Source organism: Podarcis liolepis (genome assembly GCF_965112155.1).
Source record: "Podarcis liolepis genome assembly, chromosome: 3".
NCBI lineage: Eukaryota > Metazoa > Chordata > Lepidosauria > Squamata > Lacertidae > Podarcis > Podarcis liolepis.
In genome coordinates, this window is record NC_139557.1 from 108130691 (window position 1) to 108150887 (window position 20197).

The following is a 20197-nucleotide window of genomic DNA, read 5'->3' on the forward strand; positions in this document are numbered from 1 at the left end:
ATGTTTCCTGGTCTCTGCTACGCCTTCAGCAAACCCACCCAAAAAGATCAGAAAGATCTTGCAGGAAGCATTGTGGTTTGCCAATTGGAAGAGACTATATCCTATGGGAGCACAACAAAACTTGACTCTTGGAATGAAATAAGATTTTGCTCCAATTTGGAGTCAGAAGAGTATTTCTATACGGCTAGCCTACATTTCAGGTTTGGAATAAATAGTGCAGAAAATAATAGCTCCTGGCTTGAGCTGGTTTGTACAATTGCAATCCTTATTAGACAATATTGCACAAAGATTGCTCCTTTTGATTTCTGTTATGTTAACAAGGGTTCTTCATTGGTGTTAGTCAGTGGCAGATTCAATTTTACATTTATTTAAATGGAAGAATATATATAAATGGGAACCAGGAAGGTGAAATATAATTCACCTTTTATTATAGTTTTTTCGTTTTATTGCCATTGTATTCTACTGATTTGTTAGCTTCCTTGAGACCAGGGATTTATTTATGTTTAAGTAGCATAAAGATTAGTTTTCCCTGGACAACAGGTTTGGAGTGTATTGATATATGAGGAGGTCAGGCTGTCTCCTGCAACACCCCTTAACATGTTGCTTGAGGGAGAGGAGAATTTTCTTTTTTATTTCATTCCTCTCCTTCATGCAGATGTGGAAAGACCACTCAGATTCCTCAGTTTATCTTGGATGCCTCCCTAGAAGGTCCTCCCAGTAATTTAGCCAACATCATCTGCACCCAGCCTCGCAGGATCTCTGCCATTTCTGTGGCTGAACGTGTAGCCAAGGAGCGAACGGAGAGAGTTGGGGTCACAGTCGGATACCAAATTCGGCTAGAAAGCGTAATGGTTGGTTGGTTTTTACTTTGTTTTTATTCCAGTGACGTCACGGGTGCAAGCCAATAGACACTCACATATAATTTCCCCCCCATTCCTACCCCCCAGCAGTGAATTCTCAAATAGACATTGAACTGTTGTTGTTGTTTTATTAGTCCAAAGGGTAGACCTTTTTTTCTAGCTGTGCTGGTGGGGAGAGTTGAAGGATAGTATCAAGGGGCTATGCAAGAGCACTGGAGTGTTGCGCAGCTTCCATTAATGTTTTTTAAAGAAACATGTTTAAAAAGAGAGCAAACAACAGCTGAACATCTCAGAAAGCTGAATTCTGTTCTGGGTACCAAAATCCATGAGTGTGCAGTGTGTTGTAGATCCATAGAATACTCAGAATCCTGGTAACACAAAGTGGCACAAGCTGAATTCAAAGCTGGCTTCTGAGAGAGTGACTGCTGCCAGAAATACAGTAGTCTCCACTTTTAAATAACTTTTTTTAAAAAAGAAGAAGCTTCCTGTTTCATTGTGATATTTGCTATGGGTCTCTGCCCCCCACCCAACTTTCCTGCTGAGAGGTGAGTGGGTGGCTAACCAGTGACAAGGCCTTCTTTGCTGTGGCACCCAGACTCTGGATTTCCCACCCTGGCACAGAGCTGATCTTTAAGCCCCAGTCAAAAGCTCTTCCATTTACCAAGTTGTTGGTGGCACTCAGTTGGTGACTAATCTTATTTGTTTGTTTCGAGCTGCTACATCTGTTTGCCGTCATTTTATTTGTTTTAGTGTCATTAGATTGTTTTACTGCTTGTTGTGCACTGCTTTTCTGCACGAGAGAGGAGGAAGATGTGTCTGCTTGTTCCTAGTTCCCTCTACTATATATGAAGGGATTGCAACATTTATCTATGCACTGGCCCTTGATGTTTGCTAAACATGCTTTTCCAGCCAGTGACCAAACTAGGGCAAGGAGTTTTAATCAGCTAATTTCCCATATTTTTACTTCTGCTATTCATGGGAAGGAACAACATACTTTTCTGGACAAGATCCATGGAAATCTGAATAAGGCACTAGAGTGTAATCTAAGCAGTGACAGTGATAGGATTAAATAAGGGGAAGAAACTGATTTAGTTGGTGATCTTATTGTCATTTTCTCTCTTCTTTCAAGTCTTCAGCTACCCGGTTGTTGTACTGTACTACTGGAGTGCTTCTGAGGAGGCTTGAAGGGGACATGAGTTTAAAAGGAGTCACCCATATTATCGTTGATGAGGTTCATGAGAGAACAGAAGAAAGGTAACACAGCCTGTTGGTTTCACTTCTACTATTCTTGTACTTAATATTTCCTCTCCTGCTCTTCTTACTCAAGTGTGGAATGCGAGTGGTTAAGAGTGTCCGAATAGGACCTGGGAGACCCAAGTTCAAATCTTAGCTTGCCATGGAACTTACAGAGTGACTTTGGGCCAGACAGCCTTGTCTACCTCACAAGGGTAGTGGTGAGGATAAAGTGAAGAGGAAGGAAAGCCATGTTTGCCACCTTGAGCTCCTTAGAGAGCAGGTGGGATATATATGTAATATATATTTTACGAAGTAAATACATGATTTACACCTCTTCGTCCTTGCCACAACTCTGCAAGGTGAATTAGGCTGAGGGGTAGCAGTTTGTCAAGTGTTTAGTCAGTGAGGATTTGAACCCAGGTCTCCCCAATCCTAGTCTGACACACTAATCCATCCTTCCCCAACCTGGTGCCCTCCAGGTGTTGGTCTGCAACTGTCATCGGCTCTAGCCAGAATGGCCAGTGTGAACAGTTTTGGTAAATATATTGCCTGAGAAGCAGTATGTTTGTTGGATGGGTAATAGATAAATGATGATGGTAGTTGCAACTCATAATAACCCAGAGAGCATCTGCTTGGAAGAAGGCTGCTGCTAATTATGAAACCACACTGCCTACCATAATCTTGCTTGTTTTCAAATATATGGTAACATTATTGTAAAAATCCTTATACAGTGGTATCTTGGTTCTCAAACTTAAATCTGTTTTGGGAGTCGGTTCGACTCCCAAAACCACTCAAAAACCAAGGCACAGATTCCAGTTGGCTGCAGGAGCTTCCTGCACTCAAGCGGAAGCCGTGTCGGACGTTCGGCTTCTGAAAAACATTCGCAAACTGGAACACTCTTCAGTTTGCGGCGTTCAGGAGCCAATTTGTTTGACAACTAAGCCGTTTGGGAACCAAGGTACAACTAGGTCAATAGTATCACTTCCAAATTGGCAGCTGACTTGAGGCCATATTTGAACTTTACCTCCTTTACACTAGCTTCAGTGACCCACAAACAATAATGTATCATCATTATACATTAATGCAGTAATTATGAAATGATAAACAAGTAGCCTGCTAAAGCTTCACCCCTAGATGTGGATATCCCATTAAAATATCCAAAGCAGAAAATGCAGTAAACACTGTGTGCCCAGTCCTTCATCCATACATTCCAGGCTGATTTAATTTTCTGGTGGCTGTGATTTTATGCTGCAGATATGTGCTTTGAGAACATACCAGCACGTGCTGCAAAATTAACACACTCCAAAATATATCCGTTCAGCTGCAAAGGACTAGGTTGTTATTTCTCTCCCTCCACCTCCACATATGCAGAGGAGGCTTGTTTGCCTAAGAGACAGAACTGAGTATTGTATTTTTGTCCCTCCCTGTGATTGTTGTTGTTTTTAATGAGGATATGTGTACTCGTTTTTGTTCGTTATAAGAGAAAGCTTAAAATAAGGGTCTTTGATTGCTCCCAGGATAGTAGTGGAGCTTCAGGGAATTGCAGATGAACACAGAAGAGCTTCAAATGTCTTTTCTTTATTTTCTCCAGTGACTTCTTGCTGCTGATTTTGAAAGATATAATGTCTCAGAGGCCAGACCTGCGCATTATAATGATGAGTGCTACCTTGAATGCAGAGCTCTTTTCTCAGTACTTTAACTCCTGCCCTGTTGTTAGCATACCAGGTGAAAACCAGTCTAATTATTTTCATTATCCATCTCTTCACAGCAGAGGTGGGAAACCTGTGGCCCTCCAGATGTTATTGGACTCAACTCCCATCAGCCCCAGCTGGCATTGGAATCAGCTGGTAACATCTGGAAGGCCCAGTAACATCTAAAAGGCCACAGGTCCCCCTACTTTGCTTCACAAGTTATTTTCAATGGTTAGCATTTTCTCTGTTTTAACCATTCTGAAACAGTTGATAATATTATCTCAGCAACATAGTTACTAAAAATGTCTGAGTTCAGGAAGGTATATTAATTTTAAGAATCTGAAGAAGTGTGCATGCACACGAAAGCTCATACCAAGAACTAACTTAGTTGGTCTTTAAGGTGCTACTGGAAGGATTTTTTTTAATTTTAAGAATGTAATTAGAGTCCTCTTGCACCAGGTCAAACTCCATTTAGTGATGGTTTCCCATGGTAGCCAGCTGCTGGGAAGCTCCCAAGCAGAGCACAAAGGCATAATTAATACTTGCTTGTTGTTTGTTTTATTATACATTAGCTACTGGTGCCTACTGGACACATACGTTTTTGTATCCTTACATTTAGCTATCTTGATTAGTCAACTGATAGTAACTACCTTCTTGGCAAGGCTGGGAATCTGAACCATTTAATGAGTCGTCTCAGCTAAATCAATCCAAAGATGTTAATGGAGTCAATATAAAAACTAAATAAGGCAGCCTAAATATAAGAATTATTTGATTTATAAATAACAATATTTTGCATCATGTTCTTTCTCACATTCTGTCTCATATATAACATGCAACCTAAATACTATAAATGTGCTCTGTTTTTAGATTCAGTAGAGTACTGCTGAGGTGAAAATACCCTTCTCGGGACAGGTCAGATCAGATCAGAATAGGGTAATACTGAACTTTTTGTACAGCCCTTTTAGTGGCTCAAAGCACTTCACGTGCATTGTGTAGAGCAACAAATTTGAGATGGTTTTTATTATACGTTTTTGTATTGTTTTTATTTGAATATGATCTGCCCTGAAATGAAGGGCAGACTAGACATCTTATACAGTGGTACCTCAAGTTAAGTATTTAATTCGTTCCGGAGGTCCGCTCTTAACCTGAAACTGTTCTTAACCTGAAGCACTGCTTTAGCTAATGGGGCTTCCCGCTGCTGCTGCGCCACCAGAGCACAATTTCTGTTCTCATCCTGAAGCAAAGTTCTTAACCCGAGGTACTATTCCTGGGTTAGCGGGGTCTGTAACCTGAAGTGTATGTAACCTGAGGTACCACTGTAAATAACTGTAACTCTTACAAGTTGTTTTATTAATATTCTCCATGTTGAAACATACCTCCACCCATTCCAGGCCTAAATCAAAAGCTTTGGTGGCCAAGCTGGAAAATCAAATTCCTTCTCCCTCTCACACATGCATACAGCTATGTGATTTTTAAAAAGACATATGGGAAAGTTTTAGTGTTTGATGTTGTATTGTGATTTTACTGGGGGTTTTTTGTTGAGAGCCGCCCTGAGTAGCTGGGGCAACCCAGTCAGATGGGTGGCATATTAATAATAATAATAATAATACACATGAAATACAATTCTTCTTTAAATTGCTGGGCACTAAGCAGTGGGCTGTGTCCCATGGGTCAGATCTTGCCCTTTCTTCATACTGCTGTCCTTAATGTTGCCCAAACCAGCCACCTGAGGCAGCTGTCTCACTCTTCCTTGTGATGTATGTTGAAATATTGTTAAAATACAACCAAATTTTTAGCTAATACAAGTGGGAATGGTGTATGGGTAGAAATAGAGGCTGTTCCATTCCTTTTCCTCCAGTTTTGATGAAGTAATTTGTCTCTTCCTATATTACTGTGTTTCTCATCTCTCTTTTAGGTAGGACGTTCCCCGTTGATCAGTTTTTTATAGAAGACGCTATTACAGTGACTCGGTAAGCTAGGAATCTCCAATGTCTATGGACATTTAACATGCCTTGTACATAAATTTGTACGACTGCTGTGTATTCAGACTTTTTTTAAAAAATATTTGGGTTCTACCTTATTTAGGGCATAAGTGGCTTATAGAATAATGCTTTTATAGTGTAATCAGCAACAAACCATAGCGGGCTATTGTGTACGAGCTGAGAAAATGACGACTTGTGGAATCTAGGTATGCAAGCCTCAATTTGAAACGATTTGCTTCAAAATCAGAAGCAGGAGAGAAACCAAGCACACGAACAGAGGAGAATGTCTCTGAGCAAAAGACTCATCCATGTGTAGTACCAAAGCATGGTTTGGCATTGCTTCTGTTGGAATTCTGTCCTGTCCTAGAGCTTTACCGCATGCCTGAGAGTTGATGGCGCTCTTCAGCTCGTCGAGGGAGGGCCATCAAGCTCTTCCAAGACAGTCAGAGTCTGGATACTGTTGGTTGCTGTGTCAGAGACCATTTTGTGCAGTTCTGGATAGCGCTCTGCCCATTGCTTCATCTGCTTGCTGTGGTCTGCAATGATCTCTTCCCGACAAGGTTTCCAGCAGTGCAGTTTTCCTGACTGTTGGTCCAAAGGCTTTCTTCGTACCAAGATTTGTTCCCTGAGCAGTAGAATTGCAAGATGCGTAGAATATATACAGCCTCACTTAAAGTGAAGCTGCCTTATACATCAAGCTCAGCGATATATCTATATAGGCTGGCAAAGAGTTTCAGCCAGGAGTCTTTCCCAGCCCTGCAGATGCCAGGGATTGAACCTGGGATCTTTTTTCATGTTAAGCATGTGTGCTACCACCGAGCTATAGCCCCTCCCCAAATGCTCTGTGGGTATTAAGTGTGTCAGAAATGACACCACACAGCCCACAAGGTCTAAGCAATTGCTTAGAGCAGTCAGCCATCTAGAAAGCAAGGTTTGCAGATGGCTTTCCCCCATACCCTATTTCTCTCTTTTTCCCCATTTTTTTTTAATTGATTTTCCAAAATTATAACAAACATAACAACAAACAAGAAAAACATTACAATATCAAAGAACAAACAAACAAACATACATACATTTACCCTAACTGTTATAGTCCCACTTTTGTTATCATTGTTGGGTGACATCCTCGAATCCCCCTAGCTGAGTTTCCATATAGCTCATTGTAGCAGTTTTCCAACACTATTTTCATATAAGATTTACTTGTTCAATTAACATCTTTCTTTCTTTTCATTGTGATTTCTATCCATAGTATTATACAATTTCACATATTTAAATCCTAGGCCAATCTGTTACTCACAAGTAATTCTGTTTACGTTATCTTAACATATTTAACTAAATAATCTTTAAATTTCTTTAAAGATTAAGACTCTTCCGGTCAGGTCAGCTACCTCTAAAAAATCCATCATTTTCATCTGCGATTCCTCCACTGTTGGTACTTCTTGTAATTTCCAATTTTTGGCCAGCAAAATTCTAGCTGCAGTTGTGGCATACAAAAACAATCTGACATCTTTCTTGGGCAATTCCAAACCTATTATTCCAAGTAGAAAGGCTTCTGGTTTCTTAATAAATGTATATTTCAACATTTTTTTCAATTCATTATAAATCTTTTCCCAGAAGTCTTTCACCTTGGGACACGTCCACCACATATGGTAAATGGTATTTCTCTGTTTTCATTCAGGTATGTCTTGGAGCATGGCAGCCCATATATGCGTCGAGCAAAGCAAAGTGTGGACAAGAAAGAAAGACACCTGAGGACTGCTGCAGAGGAAGTAGATTACGACCTAAGGCGTTCTGGCCTAGTGCAAAATACAGTGGCTGTGGCTGCCAAAGACTCAGTTCCAGACCAGCAACTAACATTCCAGCAGTTACTGATCCGCTACAAAGGTAATATTTATTCAATGTGCATTGCTGCCAATAATTTTTAAGAGTTTATTATCAGTAAACATATTGTACATATGACCAGAAAGGTATTTTCAAACCTAGAATGTTTGTGAGTACATGTCACAACCTCGGGCATATAGCTCTAGTGCAAAGGTCTTGAGACCTGTATGTTGAGAGGTTTCCTATTCTCTTGTCAGACAGACAGATAGATGCTTGATGCTCTTGTGAGAATTTCTCATTGCACATGTTATTTCTCTCTCATACTAGAGAATCATTGTTATTTTCACCATTTATTAAATTTCTGTACCACCCTTTATAGGAAGATCACAGAGTGGTTTGCAATATAAAAACTCAAAAATACAGTGGTACCTCCGGTTACGAACTTAATTTGTTTCGGAGGTCCGTTTGTAACCTGAAACCGTTCTTAACATGAGGCGTACTTTCGCTAATGGCACCTCCTGCTGCTGCCACGCTTCTGGCGCTCGACTTCCACTCACGTCCCGGGGCAAAGTTTGCAACTAGGGGCATCTACTTCCGGGTTAGCAGAGCTCGTAACCCGAAGCATTTGTAAGGAGGATGGTACGTAACACGAGGTTCCACTGTAATATAATGATGTATAGGAGCAATGACCACACACACACACAGTTTAAAAGGCCATAGATTGTTAAATTAGCCAAACACCTCAGAGAAAAGGGTTGTTTTTGCCTGGTGCCTAAAGAAATATAACAAAGGTGCCAGGCGAGCCTCCAGAATGGGAAATTCCTCTAGTGTATGTGATTTTTCCTGTGTGTAGCTGGAGGTACTGAATCATGGCAAAAATGTTTTTCTTTGGAGGGAATGACCAACTCTCTCTCTCTCTCTCTCTCTGTCTCACACACAACCCACCCACCCCCCAAAAAATTTCCAAGTGTTTTTCAATATCCAAATATGTATAAGGCAACATCAGACTTTGACCTTGAGAAAATATGCTATTTGGGTGAATAGAAAGAAGGTATTAGACCAAATGAAATAAATGAGGAAGGCGATATCACCAGCTGATGGAAACTGCAGGAGGGGAGAGTGCTGCTACGCTTGCAGGCTTCCTATAGGCATCTAGTTTGCACTGTGAGAACAGGATGCTGGACAGGCTTTTCTTATGTTCTTACCATGAAGCTGCCACAGCTGGACTTCCACTTTTCATCAAGGGTTTGATTCATTTGGAAGTGGCTGTAGTTTGAGTTGCTTACAAAATTCATGACCTTAACAGGGCTTTTCCTTTTTGTTATGATGCTCATTTTCTCTTTCAGGGGTTAGCAAATCAGTATTAAAAACAATGGAGAAAATGGATTTAGACAAAGTAAATCTTGAATTAATCGAGGCCTTACTGGAGTGGATCGTCAGTGGCGAACATTCGTATCCACCAGGTAACATGATGAGAAACACATGACCTATTTTACAAGCCTATGCAGCTCAGTTGCACCAAGAAGACCGTTTCCTGTTATCTTTTGTTGAAGTTCTACTCTGCTCTCCCTCTTTCTAAAAGAAAACTAGCTTTTAGACATACGGTTTCGAAGCATAATAGGACTTTTCCCAGAGTTAGGATCCTCAGGAGGAAAAAATTCTTAGTTACGCTGATGTTGAATTTAATCTTACCGTAACATGTAATGTAGTAGAGGGAGAAATAGCAATAAATTGTGGTTGCCTTCAGGAGCAAAAATGAAGAGTATATACTGAGTTCTAGAAGACATTTCTATTAATTCTACTATTTTTTATATACTCCTATCTAGGTGCAGTACTGATTTTTTTGCCAGGCATGGAAGAAATTAAAACACTGTATAAGCAGTTGCAAACTAATCCACTCTTCAATAACCGGCGCAGCAATCGGTAAATTAAGAATATGCTTAAATATTTTTAAATGAAAAGTAAATTAATTAAAACTGACATTTTAATCAACTTTTACATCACTTTAAGTTGCTTATTTAAGAGTATGTGAACATTTTTCTTTCTTGCAGCATCTTTTATCTCTTCCCCCACCCCAGTATAATTCTCAACTAGTGCATGGAGGATAATATTCTGTTCTTCCAAGTAGAACTTGAAAAAGAATGCTCTTTTTAGCTGGGTGCTGCAGAAACATTGGTTTGTACATTGGTTTTAGACTCCTTGAGCTTATTGGATGTAAACCAGTTTATCCCTTAGTAGATAGGTAGCCGTGTTGGTCTGCCATAGTCAAAATAAAAAATTCCTTCCAGTAGCACCTTAAAGACCAACTAAGTTAGTTCTTGGTATGAGCTTTCGTGTGCATGCACACTTCTTCAGATACCGTGCATGCACACGAAAGCTCATACCAAGAACTAACTTAGTTGGTCTTTAAGGTGCTACTGGAAGGAATTTTTTATTTTGACTATGGCAGACCAACACGGCTACCTATCTACTACTGGAACCATGGAAGGCACCACATTGAGCCGCATGAAATGGAAGTCCATCAGGTATCTGAAGAAGTGTGCATGCACACGAAAGCTCATACCAAGAACTAACTTAGTTGGTCTTTAAGGTGCTACTGGAAGGAATTTTTTATTCAGTTTATCCCTTAGTTCTTTGGCTTGATACCCTATTGTGCATCAGGTTACTGCCAGTCAAGAAAATGTATTGGGTCAATTCAGAAGCAGTGCCAAATCATGCTTTGGAGCTACGCATGGATGAGTCTTCTGCTCAGAGACTTTCTCCCCTGTTTGTGTGCTTTGGTTTCTCTCCTTCTGATTTTGCAGCAAATCTGTTTAAACTGAGGCTTGTATGCCTAGATTCCACAAGTTGTCATTTTCTCAGCTCAGACACAACAGCCCACTATGGTTTGTTGCTGAATCAGAAGCAAGAGGGGAAATCTGAGCACAAAAGAAGAACATAGGGGGAAGGACATGAACACAGGACTCCTTCATGGAGTGCCAAACCATGGTTTGGTATTTTGAAGTCTGAATCATCCCATTGTGCAATTTATCAACGTTCTTCATATGGTCTTCTCTGCCTCCCCCACCCTGAAACCATTGGCACAGTTGAATTGCTAAAATATTGATGTGTACCAAATTTGAGGCATGCCACAGGGGTTGGGGAGCTGTAGTGGGGCAGAGAGGAAGGGAAGTCCTGTTGTACCGTGATAAGTCCATTCTTCTTGTACACAGACACAAATTATGTGACCCTTGGTTCTCCAGCTCTGGCTACTGTGTAAAAAAAGTGATATAAAAATGGAAAACAGAACCTCACTAAAAGCCCTCTAAACCTGTCCTCTGATTTTTTTCTCATAGCTGTGTTGTTTATCCACTTCATTCCTCACTTTCAAGTGAGGAGCAGCAATGTGTGTTCCTTAAGCCTCCTGTAGGGGTCACCAAGATCATCATATCTACAAACATTGCAGAAACCTCCATTACCATCGATGATGTGGTCTACGTGATTGATTCAGGGAAGATGAAAGAGAAAAGGTACCTAGATAATAAGTAAAAGCACCATGTACAATTTAAATAAATAAAAAAGCTTTGCTAAAATGGGGCCTATACACAATGAGATTTCTACCTGATGGATTTCCTTGTTCCATGTCTCTTGAGCTGGAAGACATTACAAAACTGAAGCCCCAAATCTGCTATTTGCTTCCTGCATTAAGCTGCTACAAGCTTCTGTTTCTCACCCTTCGTTTTTTCCTCTTTCAGTTTCCCTGTGACCAGAACCATTTCTGTTACTGTCTGTCTCAGTTATTACTTCTCCCTTTAAGACCTAACCTTTTCGCTCTCATCTTTCTCAACCCATATTTTTCTGCTTGAATTTTTACAGGTGAAAAATGGGAAACGTGTAGCAATGTTAGTTCACAATGTTCTATAGTGGTGATATCCATTCCCCGCCCCCCAGCGTTTGTCAAATTGACTCTGCAAGCTTTCAGGCAATATTTTAAAATGGTTGTGAGATGGGTCTCTAGGAATCTAGGAGGTACAAGCATTTGTATGCTAGATACTTATGCATGACTAATATTTGCAATAGGAGTAAAAATACAATAACAGAATCACATAAGCATGTTAAAAACATAACCAGAATACGAAAATCCAATAATTGGTGTTGCCCAAGTGCCAAGAAAAATAAAAACTATTTCCATGGCAGTGAAATTATGATAAAGTTGATGCCAGGCAGGAGTCGTTGGAGAGAGCATTTCATAGGTGGGGAGGTTCTATAGAGAAGGCCGTCCGCTCATCGCCAAAGAACCTCCATTAGAAGTGGCATACAGAGGAGAACCTCAGATAATGATTTCACAGTCCAGGCAGGAACATATACAGATACACTGTCCTTTTGGCATTTGGTTCCTATGCTGTTAAAGGCTTAAAGATCAAAACTAGCACTTTGAATTGACCCCAGAAACAAATTGGCAGCTATCAGAGTCAGGCAACAACTGGTGTTTATATGTTCACACGCATCTTCTTGTCCCTGATAATCATTTAGTTGCTACATTCTGCACTAACTGGTTTCCAAATAGTCTTCGAATGCAGCCCCAAGTAGCATAACCTGCAAGCATCCAGTTTCCTAATTTTTGTACCTCCCTAGATTCCCCAAGGCCTATCAGAATATTGCAAACACTGTTCCATATCTTCCTCCTTGCAGGTTTGATCCAAGCAAAGGTATGGAAAGCCTGGAGGATACATTTGTGTCCAAAGCGAATGCTTTGCAAAGGAAAGGACGAGCAGGCCGGGTAGCCTCTGGAGTCTGTTTTCATCTCTTCAGTAGCCACCATTACAATCATCTCCTTTTGAAGCAGCAGTTACCTGAAATACAAAGAGTGCCTTTGGAACAGCTCTGTCTCAGGTAAGACAGTCTTTCACTGGCAGCCAGAGCATCCCTGAAACAACCTTTACAGATCTTGCTGATTGGCACATCTTATACATAGTAATTTGCCCTGGCTCCCATTCTCAAATTCCTCTTCCTCCAACATCCTCCTAATTCTTCCTTAGGGCAAATAATTTTCCATAGTCTTTACTTCTTGAAAATGTGTGTGTTAGCTTTTATGAATGCCCAGGCTCGGTACTTTGCTGGACTGCTTTAAAGAGAGAAACAGGTGGAGCTTAGGAATTACTATACAAAAATGCCTCCTTTTTTTTTATTCTATACTGTGTGCAACTCAAGATTTAACACAAGTAGGTACAACATAACGGCTAGGGTTTGTAAATCAAATAGACTTGTTCCTGTTACTTCACTGACAGAGAGAAGGAACTGGTTTGGCCAGTGTCTGCAGTTTGCAAGCTTGCCTATGGGCCCAAAATGGTTGGTGAACCCTACTATATCCTGTTTGATACAGGACGTGGGTGGCGCTGTGGTTCTTTAACTTACCTTTTTACCTTGCCCTGTTTGATACTGATTTCTTATGCTTTTTGTTGTCTGCCGTTGCCCATCCAGAAAGCAAGACCTCAACAGAAAGTTCTCAGGCCTGCTAACATATGTGTATATTATATATTTATGTAGCTGAAGCTAACATATCCAACTCTGAGCAAATGATTGTATTTTCCTCTTTCTTCCAGAATTAAGATTTTGGACATGTTCTCCACACAAAGCCTTCATTCAGTTCTCATGCGACTGATTGAGCCACCAACAGCCGAATCTCTACGTTCCTCAAAGCAACGACTGCAGGATGTCGGAGCCTTAACTTCAGACGAGAAGCTCACACCCTTGGGGTATCATTTGGCTTCCTTGCCTGTTGATGTCAGTATTGGGAAGCTAATGCTGTTTGGCACCATTTTCCGCTGTCTGGATCCAGCACTGACAATTGCAGCAAGCAGGGCCCACAAGTCTCCTTTTGTAAGTGCTGTTGTTTCAAGATATGTCCATGTGTGCAAAGGAATGTTTCCTAAACTCTTAAAACGGAACCTTTTATAAACCTATTATATGGTTGAAAGTGGTTTGGGAGAGGTTTCACTTCTCATAGCATAAATACAATTGGGAGGGGGGGGATAAAATAGGATAGTTCTGTACATCTTGTAGAATGCAATGTACAAAATTTCCGTATACCCAGAATACACTTTGTAAATCTGAACTCTGTAGGCTGTATTTTAATTTTACATCTGCCAGTTGTTTAATGGTGTGCTTTCCATAGTTCAGCTATGGAACACGCTCCCATAGGAAGTTGTGATGGCCGCCAACCTAGATGACTTTAAAATAGGATTGGACAAATACGTTGAGGACTATCAATGGCTTCTAGCTATGGTGGCTGTGCTCTGCCTCCAAGGAGGCAGCAAGTCTTCCGAACACCAGGTGCTGGAAACCAAAGCTTGGGAGTATGCTCTTGTGCTCAAATCCTGCTTGCGGGTTTCCCAAAGGCACACAGGAAGGTTAGGCTGGCCTCAACCAGAGCCAGGGCTTTTTCGGCTGTGGCCCCGATCTGGTGGAACGCTCTGTCACAAGAGACTAGGGCCCTGCGGGACTTGACATCTTTCCGCAGGGCCTGCAAGACAGAGCTGTTCCACCAGGCCGTTGGCCAAGGCACAGCCTGACCCCCTCCTTTGGCGATCCTCACAGAACTCTAGCCCAGTGGTTGCCATTAATTTGACTCTGAATTGATTTTAGAATGTATTTCAATTAATTGATTGTGATTTTATGTAAACTCTGTTATTTTTACTGTTGTTAGCCGCTCTGAGCCCGGCTTCGGCTGGGGAGGGCAGGATATAAATAAAATTATTATTATTATTATTATTATTATTATTATTATTATTATTATTATTATTTATTTATTATCTGCTTGGCCAGTGTGAGAACAGGTCACATTATTACGTTCCTTGTTTTAAAAGGTTTCTCCATGGGACAAAAGAGAGGAGGCATTCAAGAAAAAGCTGGAATTTGCAATAGGAAACAGTGATTATCTTGCGCTTCTCCAAGCATATAAGGTGAGGAATAAAAGCACGCCCTGTAATTGATTTCAGAGTTATTGTAGCCATAGAGCCTCCTAATTGTAAGAGATGAGATGGCACGCTGTAACAGCTTATATTTTCACTATTTAGGGATGGCGTGCAGCTTCAAAAGAAGGCTATCAAGCAAGTCACACATTTTGTAGACAAAATTTCTTATCAGAAAGCGCTCTTCAGGTAAGTTAGCATTATTTTTCACAATTTTGAGTTTTAAAAGTGTATATTGAACCTCACATCAAATTGTTGTGTTCTGCTTTCCTGTTGTGCAATCTTATAATGAAAACATTTTTTATAGGTTTCAACTTTGCATTTATCAGAAAACTCAGTACATGCAAGGCATTCTCTAGGCCTGTTTGCTTATACAGTACATTTAAGGTTTTATCCCACTACATTTCACTATGTTACTTGCAGATTAACTTCAAGATGTGGTACCCAGTGGTGCTGTTCACCAAAATTTTACTCAGACCCATTGAAATGAATGAACCTCACTTAGTCATGTTGATTAATTTCAGTGGGTTTTCTCTGAGTAAAATTTGGTTGACTACTACCCCAGGCTTAACAATGTGATATATCTGTGTTTATCCTTGGCAGGCAGGCAATGGAAGAGGAGGAAACTGGGCGCAGCATAAGATTGGGTTGCTTTAAAAATAAAATAAAAATATGCTGCCTTTTTAGATAACTTCAGCTTTTCCAGAAAAGTTGAGGATAATCTCTGATGGATGACAGGATTTAGGGAAATGGATCAACTACTATACCATATAATATTTAATTCCTTAGCTTCTGAGACTGAATTGTAAATGTTAACACTATGGTTGCCAACCACTGACTGAAATTACCCTAGCTGAAAGGTAAAGAGTGTGGATCAGCTGTAAAAAAAATCCTCACTGGACTCCTCACACACATACACAAACGCACACAAGCCTCTCTACACACCCACACACCAAAGATACATATTTTTATTTATGACGGGGACCATAGCTGAGTGGTACAGCACACGTTTGGGGTCCAAAATTCAACCACCAGCATCTCTCCAGTCTACAAAAATATATAGATAGCACCTGATGGGAAAAAGATCTCTACCTGAGATTCTGGAGAGTCCCAATCCAGTACTGAGCCTGTTAGACAAATAGACTTCCTAAAAACAAGTTTCCTATGTGCCTAACTCTCGTATTAGCCTGAATATAAGCTGCACCTTTAAAATTGGAGGGGGGAAAAGAAAAAATACCCAAATATAAGCCGCTCCATTCCTCGCTGCTCCTGGCTGCATACTGGGGCGGGGGGGCGGCGGCTGCGTTGCTGGTGGGCTTTCCCCTTCCTCGCTCTCTTCCTTTCGAGCCTTGGGGGAGAAGACAGAGGACTACGCATGGGGCGGGTGCTGCTTTGCCACTCTCCTGGTGCTGGCTGCAGACTGTAAGGTCACGAATATAAGCCACACTTTAACTTTTCACAGTCAGAATTTGGGGGGAAAGTGAGGCTTATATACAGGCCAATACGGTATATATGTCAGTGGTTTTCAAGCTTCCTACTTCCAGGGGCATCCATTTTGACTAGCCTACGGAGAAACCGCCTCACATCTGCCAGGGAAATCCTTGCACATTGCAGTTCATTCTGGGCTGTGTTCTAGGGCGTATTCTTAGTTCAGTTAGCACGTTGGCCAGTCCTCTTGAGCCTTGCTGCCATTCTATGGGAAGGGAGACTGTGCCCTGGAAAGGCACGCAACACAGTTGCATGTTGCAGGGGAAAATCTGTAGGGGTGGGCAAGCTTGGTTTCACTTTGAATAACCCCGAATAAGTGGAGGTTCAACAGTGCTGCCTGGAACAGTTTGAAGATCAGCGTCCCCCATACTAGCTATGTTACGGAACCACCATACCAGGAGTCCCAACAACCATTCATTATTTCCTCAGAGTACATATTATTCCACAGTAGATGCAGTTCACATTTTCCAGCATAGCTTTCCCACTCTTCCCCAGATTTGCAACAGTGGCAGTGGGCAAAATGAAGTCAGCCACAAGCTGGCTGTGACCCATAAGTCTTCTGTGGCTTACCGCTGGTGTTTGGAAAGAATGAGAACAGAAGGTGGACATCACTTGACACAGTTCGGAAATCTTAACGCTATTCATTATTCAAAGGTGTTCTTTCTCTCTCCTCCATAGCAAATGGCCAGTTTAAAAAGGCAGTTCACGGAACTGTTGTCTGACATTGGATTTGTGAAAGAGGGACTCAGAGCCAAGGATATTGAGAGGAGGTGGTCTCAGGGAGGAGACGGCGTTCTGGAAGCAACTGGAGAAGAGGTAACAGGAGTGACAGTGGAGGAGAGTTGCCCTGTCTCTTTAATCCATTGCCTTTTGTACAACGCATAAGCTTTTTTACGGTGTTCTTCCTCTCATTCTCTGCCACTTTCCCCATCTGTCCAAATACGGCATTCATTTTTCCCTCCCACCCCTTCTATTTCTACTCTCCTTGTCATGATTTAATGGAACCAAAATGACTGCTAGAACCTTGGGCAGTGTTTTTGTTCAGTGATTTGGAGCTTCCTGATTATGTGAAAACCCTTTTCTTCCCAGCTGATTAAAAAAAGTCCAGAGGTGCCCCCCTTTTTAGGGAGGGGCATATAGGGCCCAGAGCTTCTACCACTTAACACTTGAGGGTTTTTTTAAAAAAAAAATAGATGCCTTCATATTTTCTAAAAAAATATCTCTGTAACTATAAGGTTTGGAAGCTTACCTTTACATGAAAGCTGGAATTCTCAAGGTGATGTGCTGCCCAGTTTCATGCAAACATCTGCACTAACTTGTAGGTACCCTTTTGTTTATATCACAGGCAAATTCTAATGCGGACAACTTCAAGCTGATATCAGCCATATTATGTGCTGCTCTGTATCCCAATGTGGTTCAGGTAAGAGGGCAGTACTTTTCATTTCTCTTTTTCTGTCCATATTTCACACATTGCATTTGTTCTATGCTGCATGCTTGAAAGCTGAGCTACCTGGTATTAGCAATTCCTTAAAAGGGAATCTCTCTCTTTCTCTCTTTTGTGTTTCTGTTGGGTTTAGAGACTTTTCAGTATTTCCAGTGCTTTAAAGAAACATCTCCTACTGAATGGAAGTTGCTTATGAGTATTTCTATCACTGTTCCCTGTTTTTTTTACTGTTTTAGGTGAAATTGCCAGAAGGGAAGTATCAGAAGACCAGTACAGGAGCTGTTAAAATGAAGCCAAAAGCTGCAGAGCTGAAGTTTGTTACCAAGAAGGAGGGCTCTGTTCACATTCATCCATCCTCTGTAAACTACCAGGTGATATTCCCACCCCCAGTCAGTCATTCTGTAGCTGTCGTCCACACACATACAATTCCTTCTTGGAAGAGGGGCATGCAAACCAATCAGCAGTCCATAGTGCGATTCCTTGCATTTACACATCTGTAAGCCTCATTGTAATCTGTTGGACTTGTATCTATGCACAGATGCATAAGATGATAAGCAGGCTAATCTTAGTTAAACTTAGTTCACATTGGAATCAATGGGACTTAATTTATAACCAACTTGTCCCGTTTGATATTCAGACAATAGGTTATTTTCCTTTCTCCTTCAGCTTACACACCCATGTGAAATTTGTGTAAAGATTTCAGACTTCTCCTGCCCCTGCTGCCTGGCAAATGGTATGCTGGCATTGGACAACCTTTTCCCAGCAAAACCAATGGCCTCTGCCATATATTGTATAACTGAAGTGATAGGTATGGAACCTGTTGTTGTTGTTGTTGTTGAAGTTTCACCACAGTTTTTTTGGGTTCCTTGTTTCAGACCAGGCACTTTGATAGCCCTTACTTAGTGTATCACGAGATGGTAAAAACCAGCCGGGTGTTTATTCGAGACTGCAGCATGGTGTCTGTGTACCCACTGATCTTGTTTGGAGGCGGCCGTATTAATGTGCATCTTCAGAAGGGAGAGTTTGTCGTTTCCTTGGACGATGGGTGGATTCGTTTTGTTGCAGCCTCACACCAGGTAAGAAAATGAGCAACTCATCACATTGCATCTAATTGCTTATGATGGGGAAATTATTTTCATCGTACCAAGGGGAGAAGAACAGCTCATTCTACTTTATACTGGCATGCAGGAAATGGGTTATGACCCTTAACCAAATTTCCTCTTGAGACATTAAGTCCACTGGGCCAAAATGGATATACAGTGGTGCCTCGCAAGATGAAATTAATCCGTTCTGCGAGTCTCTTCGTCTTACGGTTTCTTCGTCTTGCGAAGCACGGCTATTAGCGGCTTAGCGGCTATTAGCGGCTTTAAGAAAAAGGAAACAAACTCGCAAGACATTTCGTCTTGCGAAGCAAGCCCATAGGGAAATTCGTCTTGCGAAGCGACTCAAAAAACACAAAACCCTTTCGTCTAGCGAGTTTTTCGTCTTGCGAGGCATTCGTCTTGCGGGGCACCACTGTAAAACACTAATTCCAATAGGCTTATAGAATAGCATGGGCAGCATCTGGTTCAACAAGTGTGTTTACTTTCCTAAGTTGAAAGGTCAGGCTGTTCTTTATGTCTGTATGACCAGCTATTTAAGAACCGAAGATCTTTCAGAAATTTAGGCAGATGTCCTCATCTCTTGGGTATCAACTCTGCAGTTTATGGTTATAATACCCTGCAGTACAATTTGCATAGGCGCTTTCATGAGCACAACAAACCCCAGGCTGTAGACGGCAGGACAATTTGTATCAGCACCGCCAAAAGTCAAATTTGCCTCTCAGGTTCTTCATCTGGATAAAAGCAACAGAGTATTGTGGCACCTTAGACTAACAAAATTCTTCCAGCACTATGACACTGTTGGATGCACAATGCTATATCATCTGTGGGGGTGTTAACCCTGGATATACAAGAAGAAAAGGCATAAAAAGTTTAAAAGGTCCAACTGTACTGTGTAGAGCATTAATGAACACAAAATCCAGTCAAATGAGAAAAATCCCAAGTGGTGTAGGTATGGCCTGTGCAGTTTGAAAAAATGCAGTGCCTTTGATCTTCTATTTGTTGAGATTCTTAAGGACATTAATGTCATCATAGTTTTCAGGCAATGCCCGTTGAGCCTCTTTTAAAGGTAAAGGGACCCCTGACCATTAGGTCCAGTCGCAGACGACTCTGGGGTCGCGGCGCTCATCTTGCTTTATTGGCCAAGGGAGCCAGCATACAGCTTCCAGGTCATGTGGCCAGCATGACTAAGCCACTTCTGGCGAACCAGAGCAGCACATGGAAACGCCGTTTACCTTCCTGCTGGAGCAGTACCTATTTATCTACTTGCACTTTGTATTTTCGAACTGCTAGGTTGGCAGGAGCAGGGACCAAGCGACGGGAGTTCATCCCGTCGCGGGGATTTGAACTGCTGACCTTTTGATCAGCAACCCTAGGTTTAACCCACAGCGCTACCCGCGTCCTGAGCCTCTTTTATGTGAGTACAAATGTGAAGCATAAAAAGTACAGCAGGTCTTTCATGCAATATCAGAGGGAGGGCCAGGGGCTTCAGAAGTAACTTCTAATGTAGTGTGAGGAACCTCAGGTTTTGCTGGACTCCCAACTCCCAGTCAGCATGGCCTAATAGTCAGAGATGATGGGGGCTTATGATCTGGCCTGGACTACCCCTAAGCAGCTTAACTCAT

At 41.5% G+C, this 20197-nt stretch overlaps 1 protein-coding gene across 5 annotated transcripts in view; it reads left to right on the forward strand.

Annotated features, from left to right (window-relative positions):
- The window catches only part of DHX57 (DExH-box helicase 57), a 33332-nt gene that overhangs the window by 11695 nt on the left and 1440 nt on the right, over positions 1-20197 (forward strand). For all 5 annotated transcript variants that reach the window (XR_014523527.1, XR_014523528.1, XR_014523529.1 and 2 more), the window contains exons 8-23: positions 656-851; positions 1990-2114; positions 3688-3821; positions 5703-5757; positions 7448-7653; positions 8937-9053; positions 9417-9513; positions 10926-11099; positions 12262-12462; positions 13173-13449; positions 14436-14531; positions 14646-14729; positions 16707-16844; positions 17374-17448; positions 17709-17843; positions 18348-18548. Coding sequence is in view for 2 of the 5 variants with exons in the window: in XM_083494110.1 (XP_083350236.1) it covers positions 656-851; positions 1990-2114; positions 3688-3821; positions 5703-5757; positions 7448-7653; positions 8937-9053; positions 9417-9513; positions 10926-11099; positions 12262-12462; positions 13173-13449; positions 14436-14531; positions 14646-14729; positions 16707-16844; positions 17374-17448; positions 17709-17843; positions 18348-18548 (2311 nt within the window). In the remaining 3 variants the exon portion in view is untranslated. The remainder of the gene's footprint in view (positions 1-655; positions 852-1989; positions 2115-3687; positions 3822-5702; positions 5758-7447; positions 7654-8936; positions 9054-9416; positions 9514-10925; positions 11100-12261; positions 12463-13172; positions 13450-14435; positions 14532-14645; positions 14730-16706; positions 16845-17373; positions 17449-17708; positions 17844-18347; positions 18549-20197) is intronic.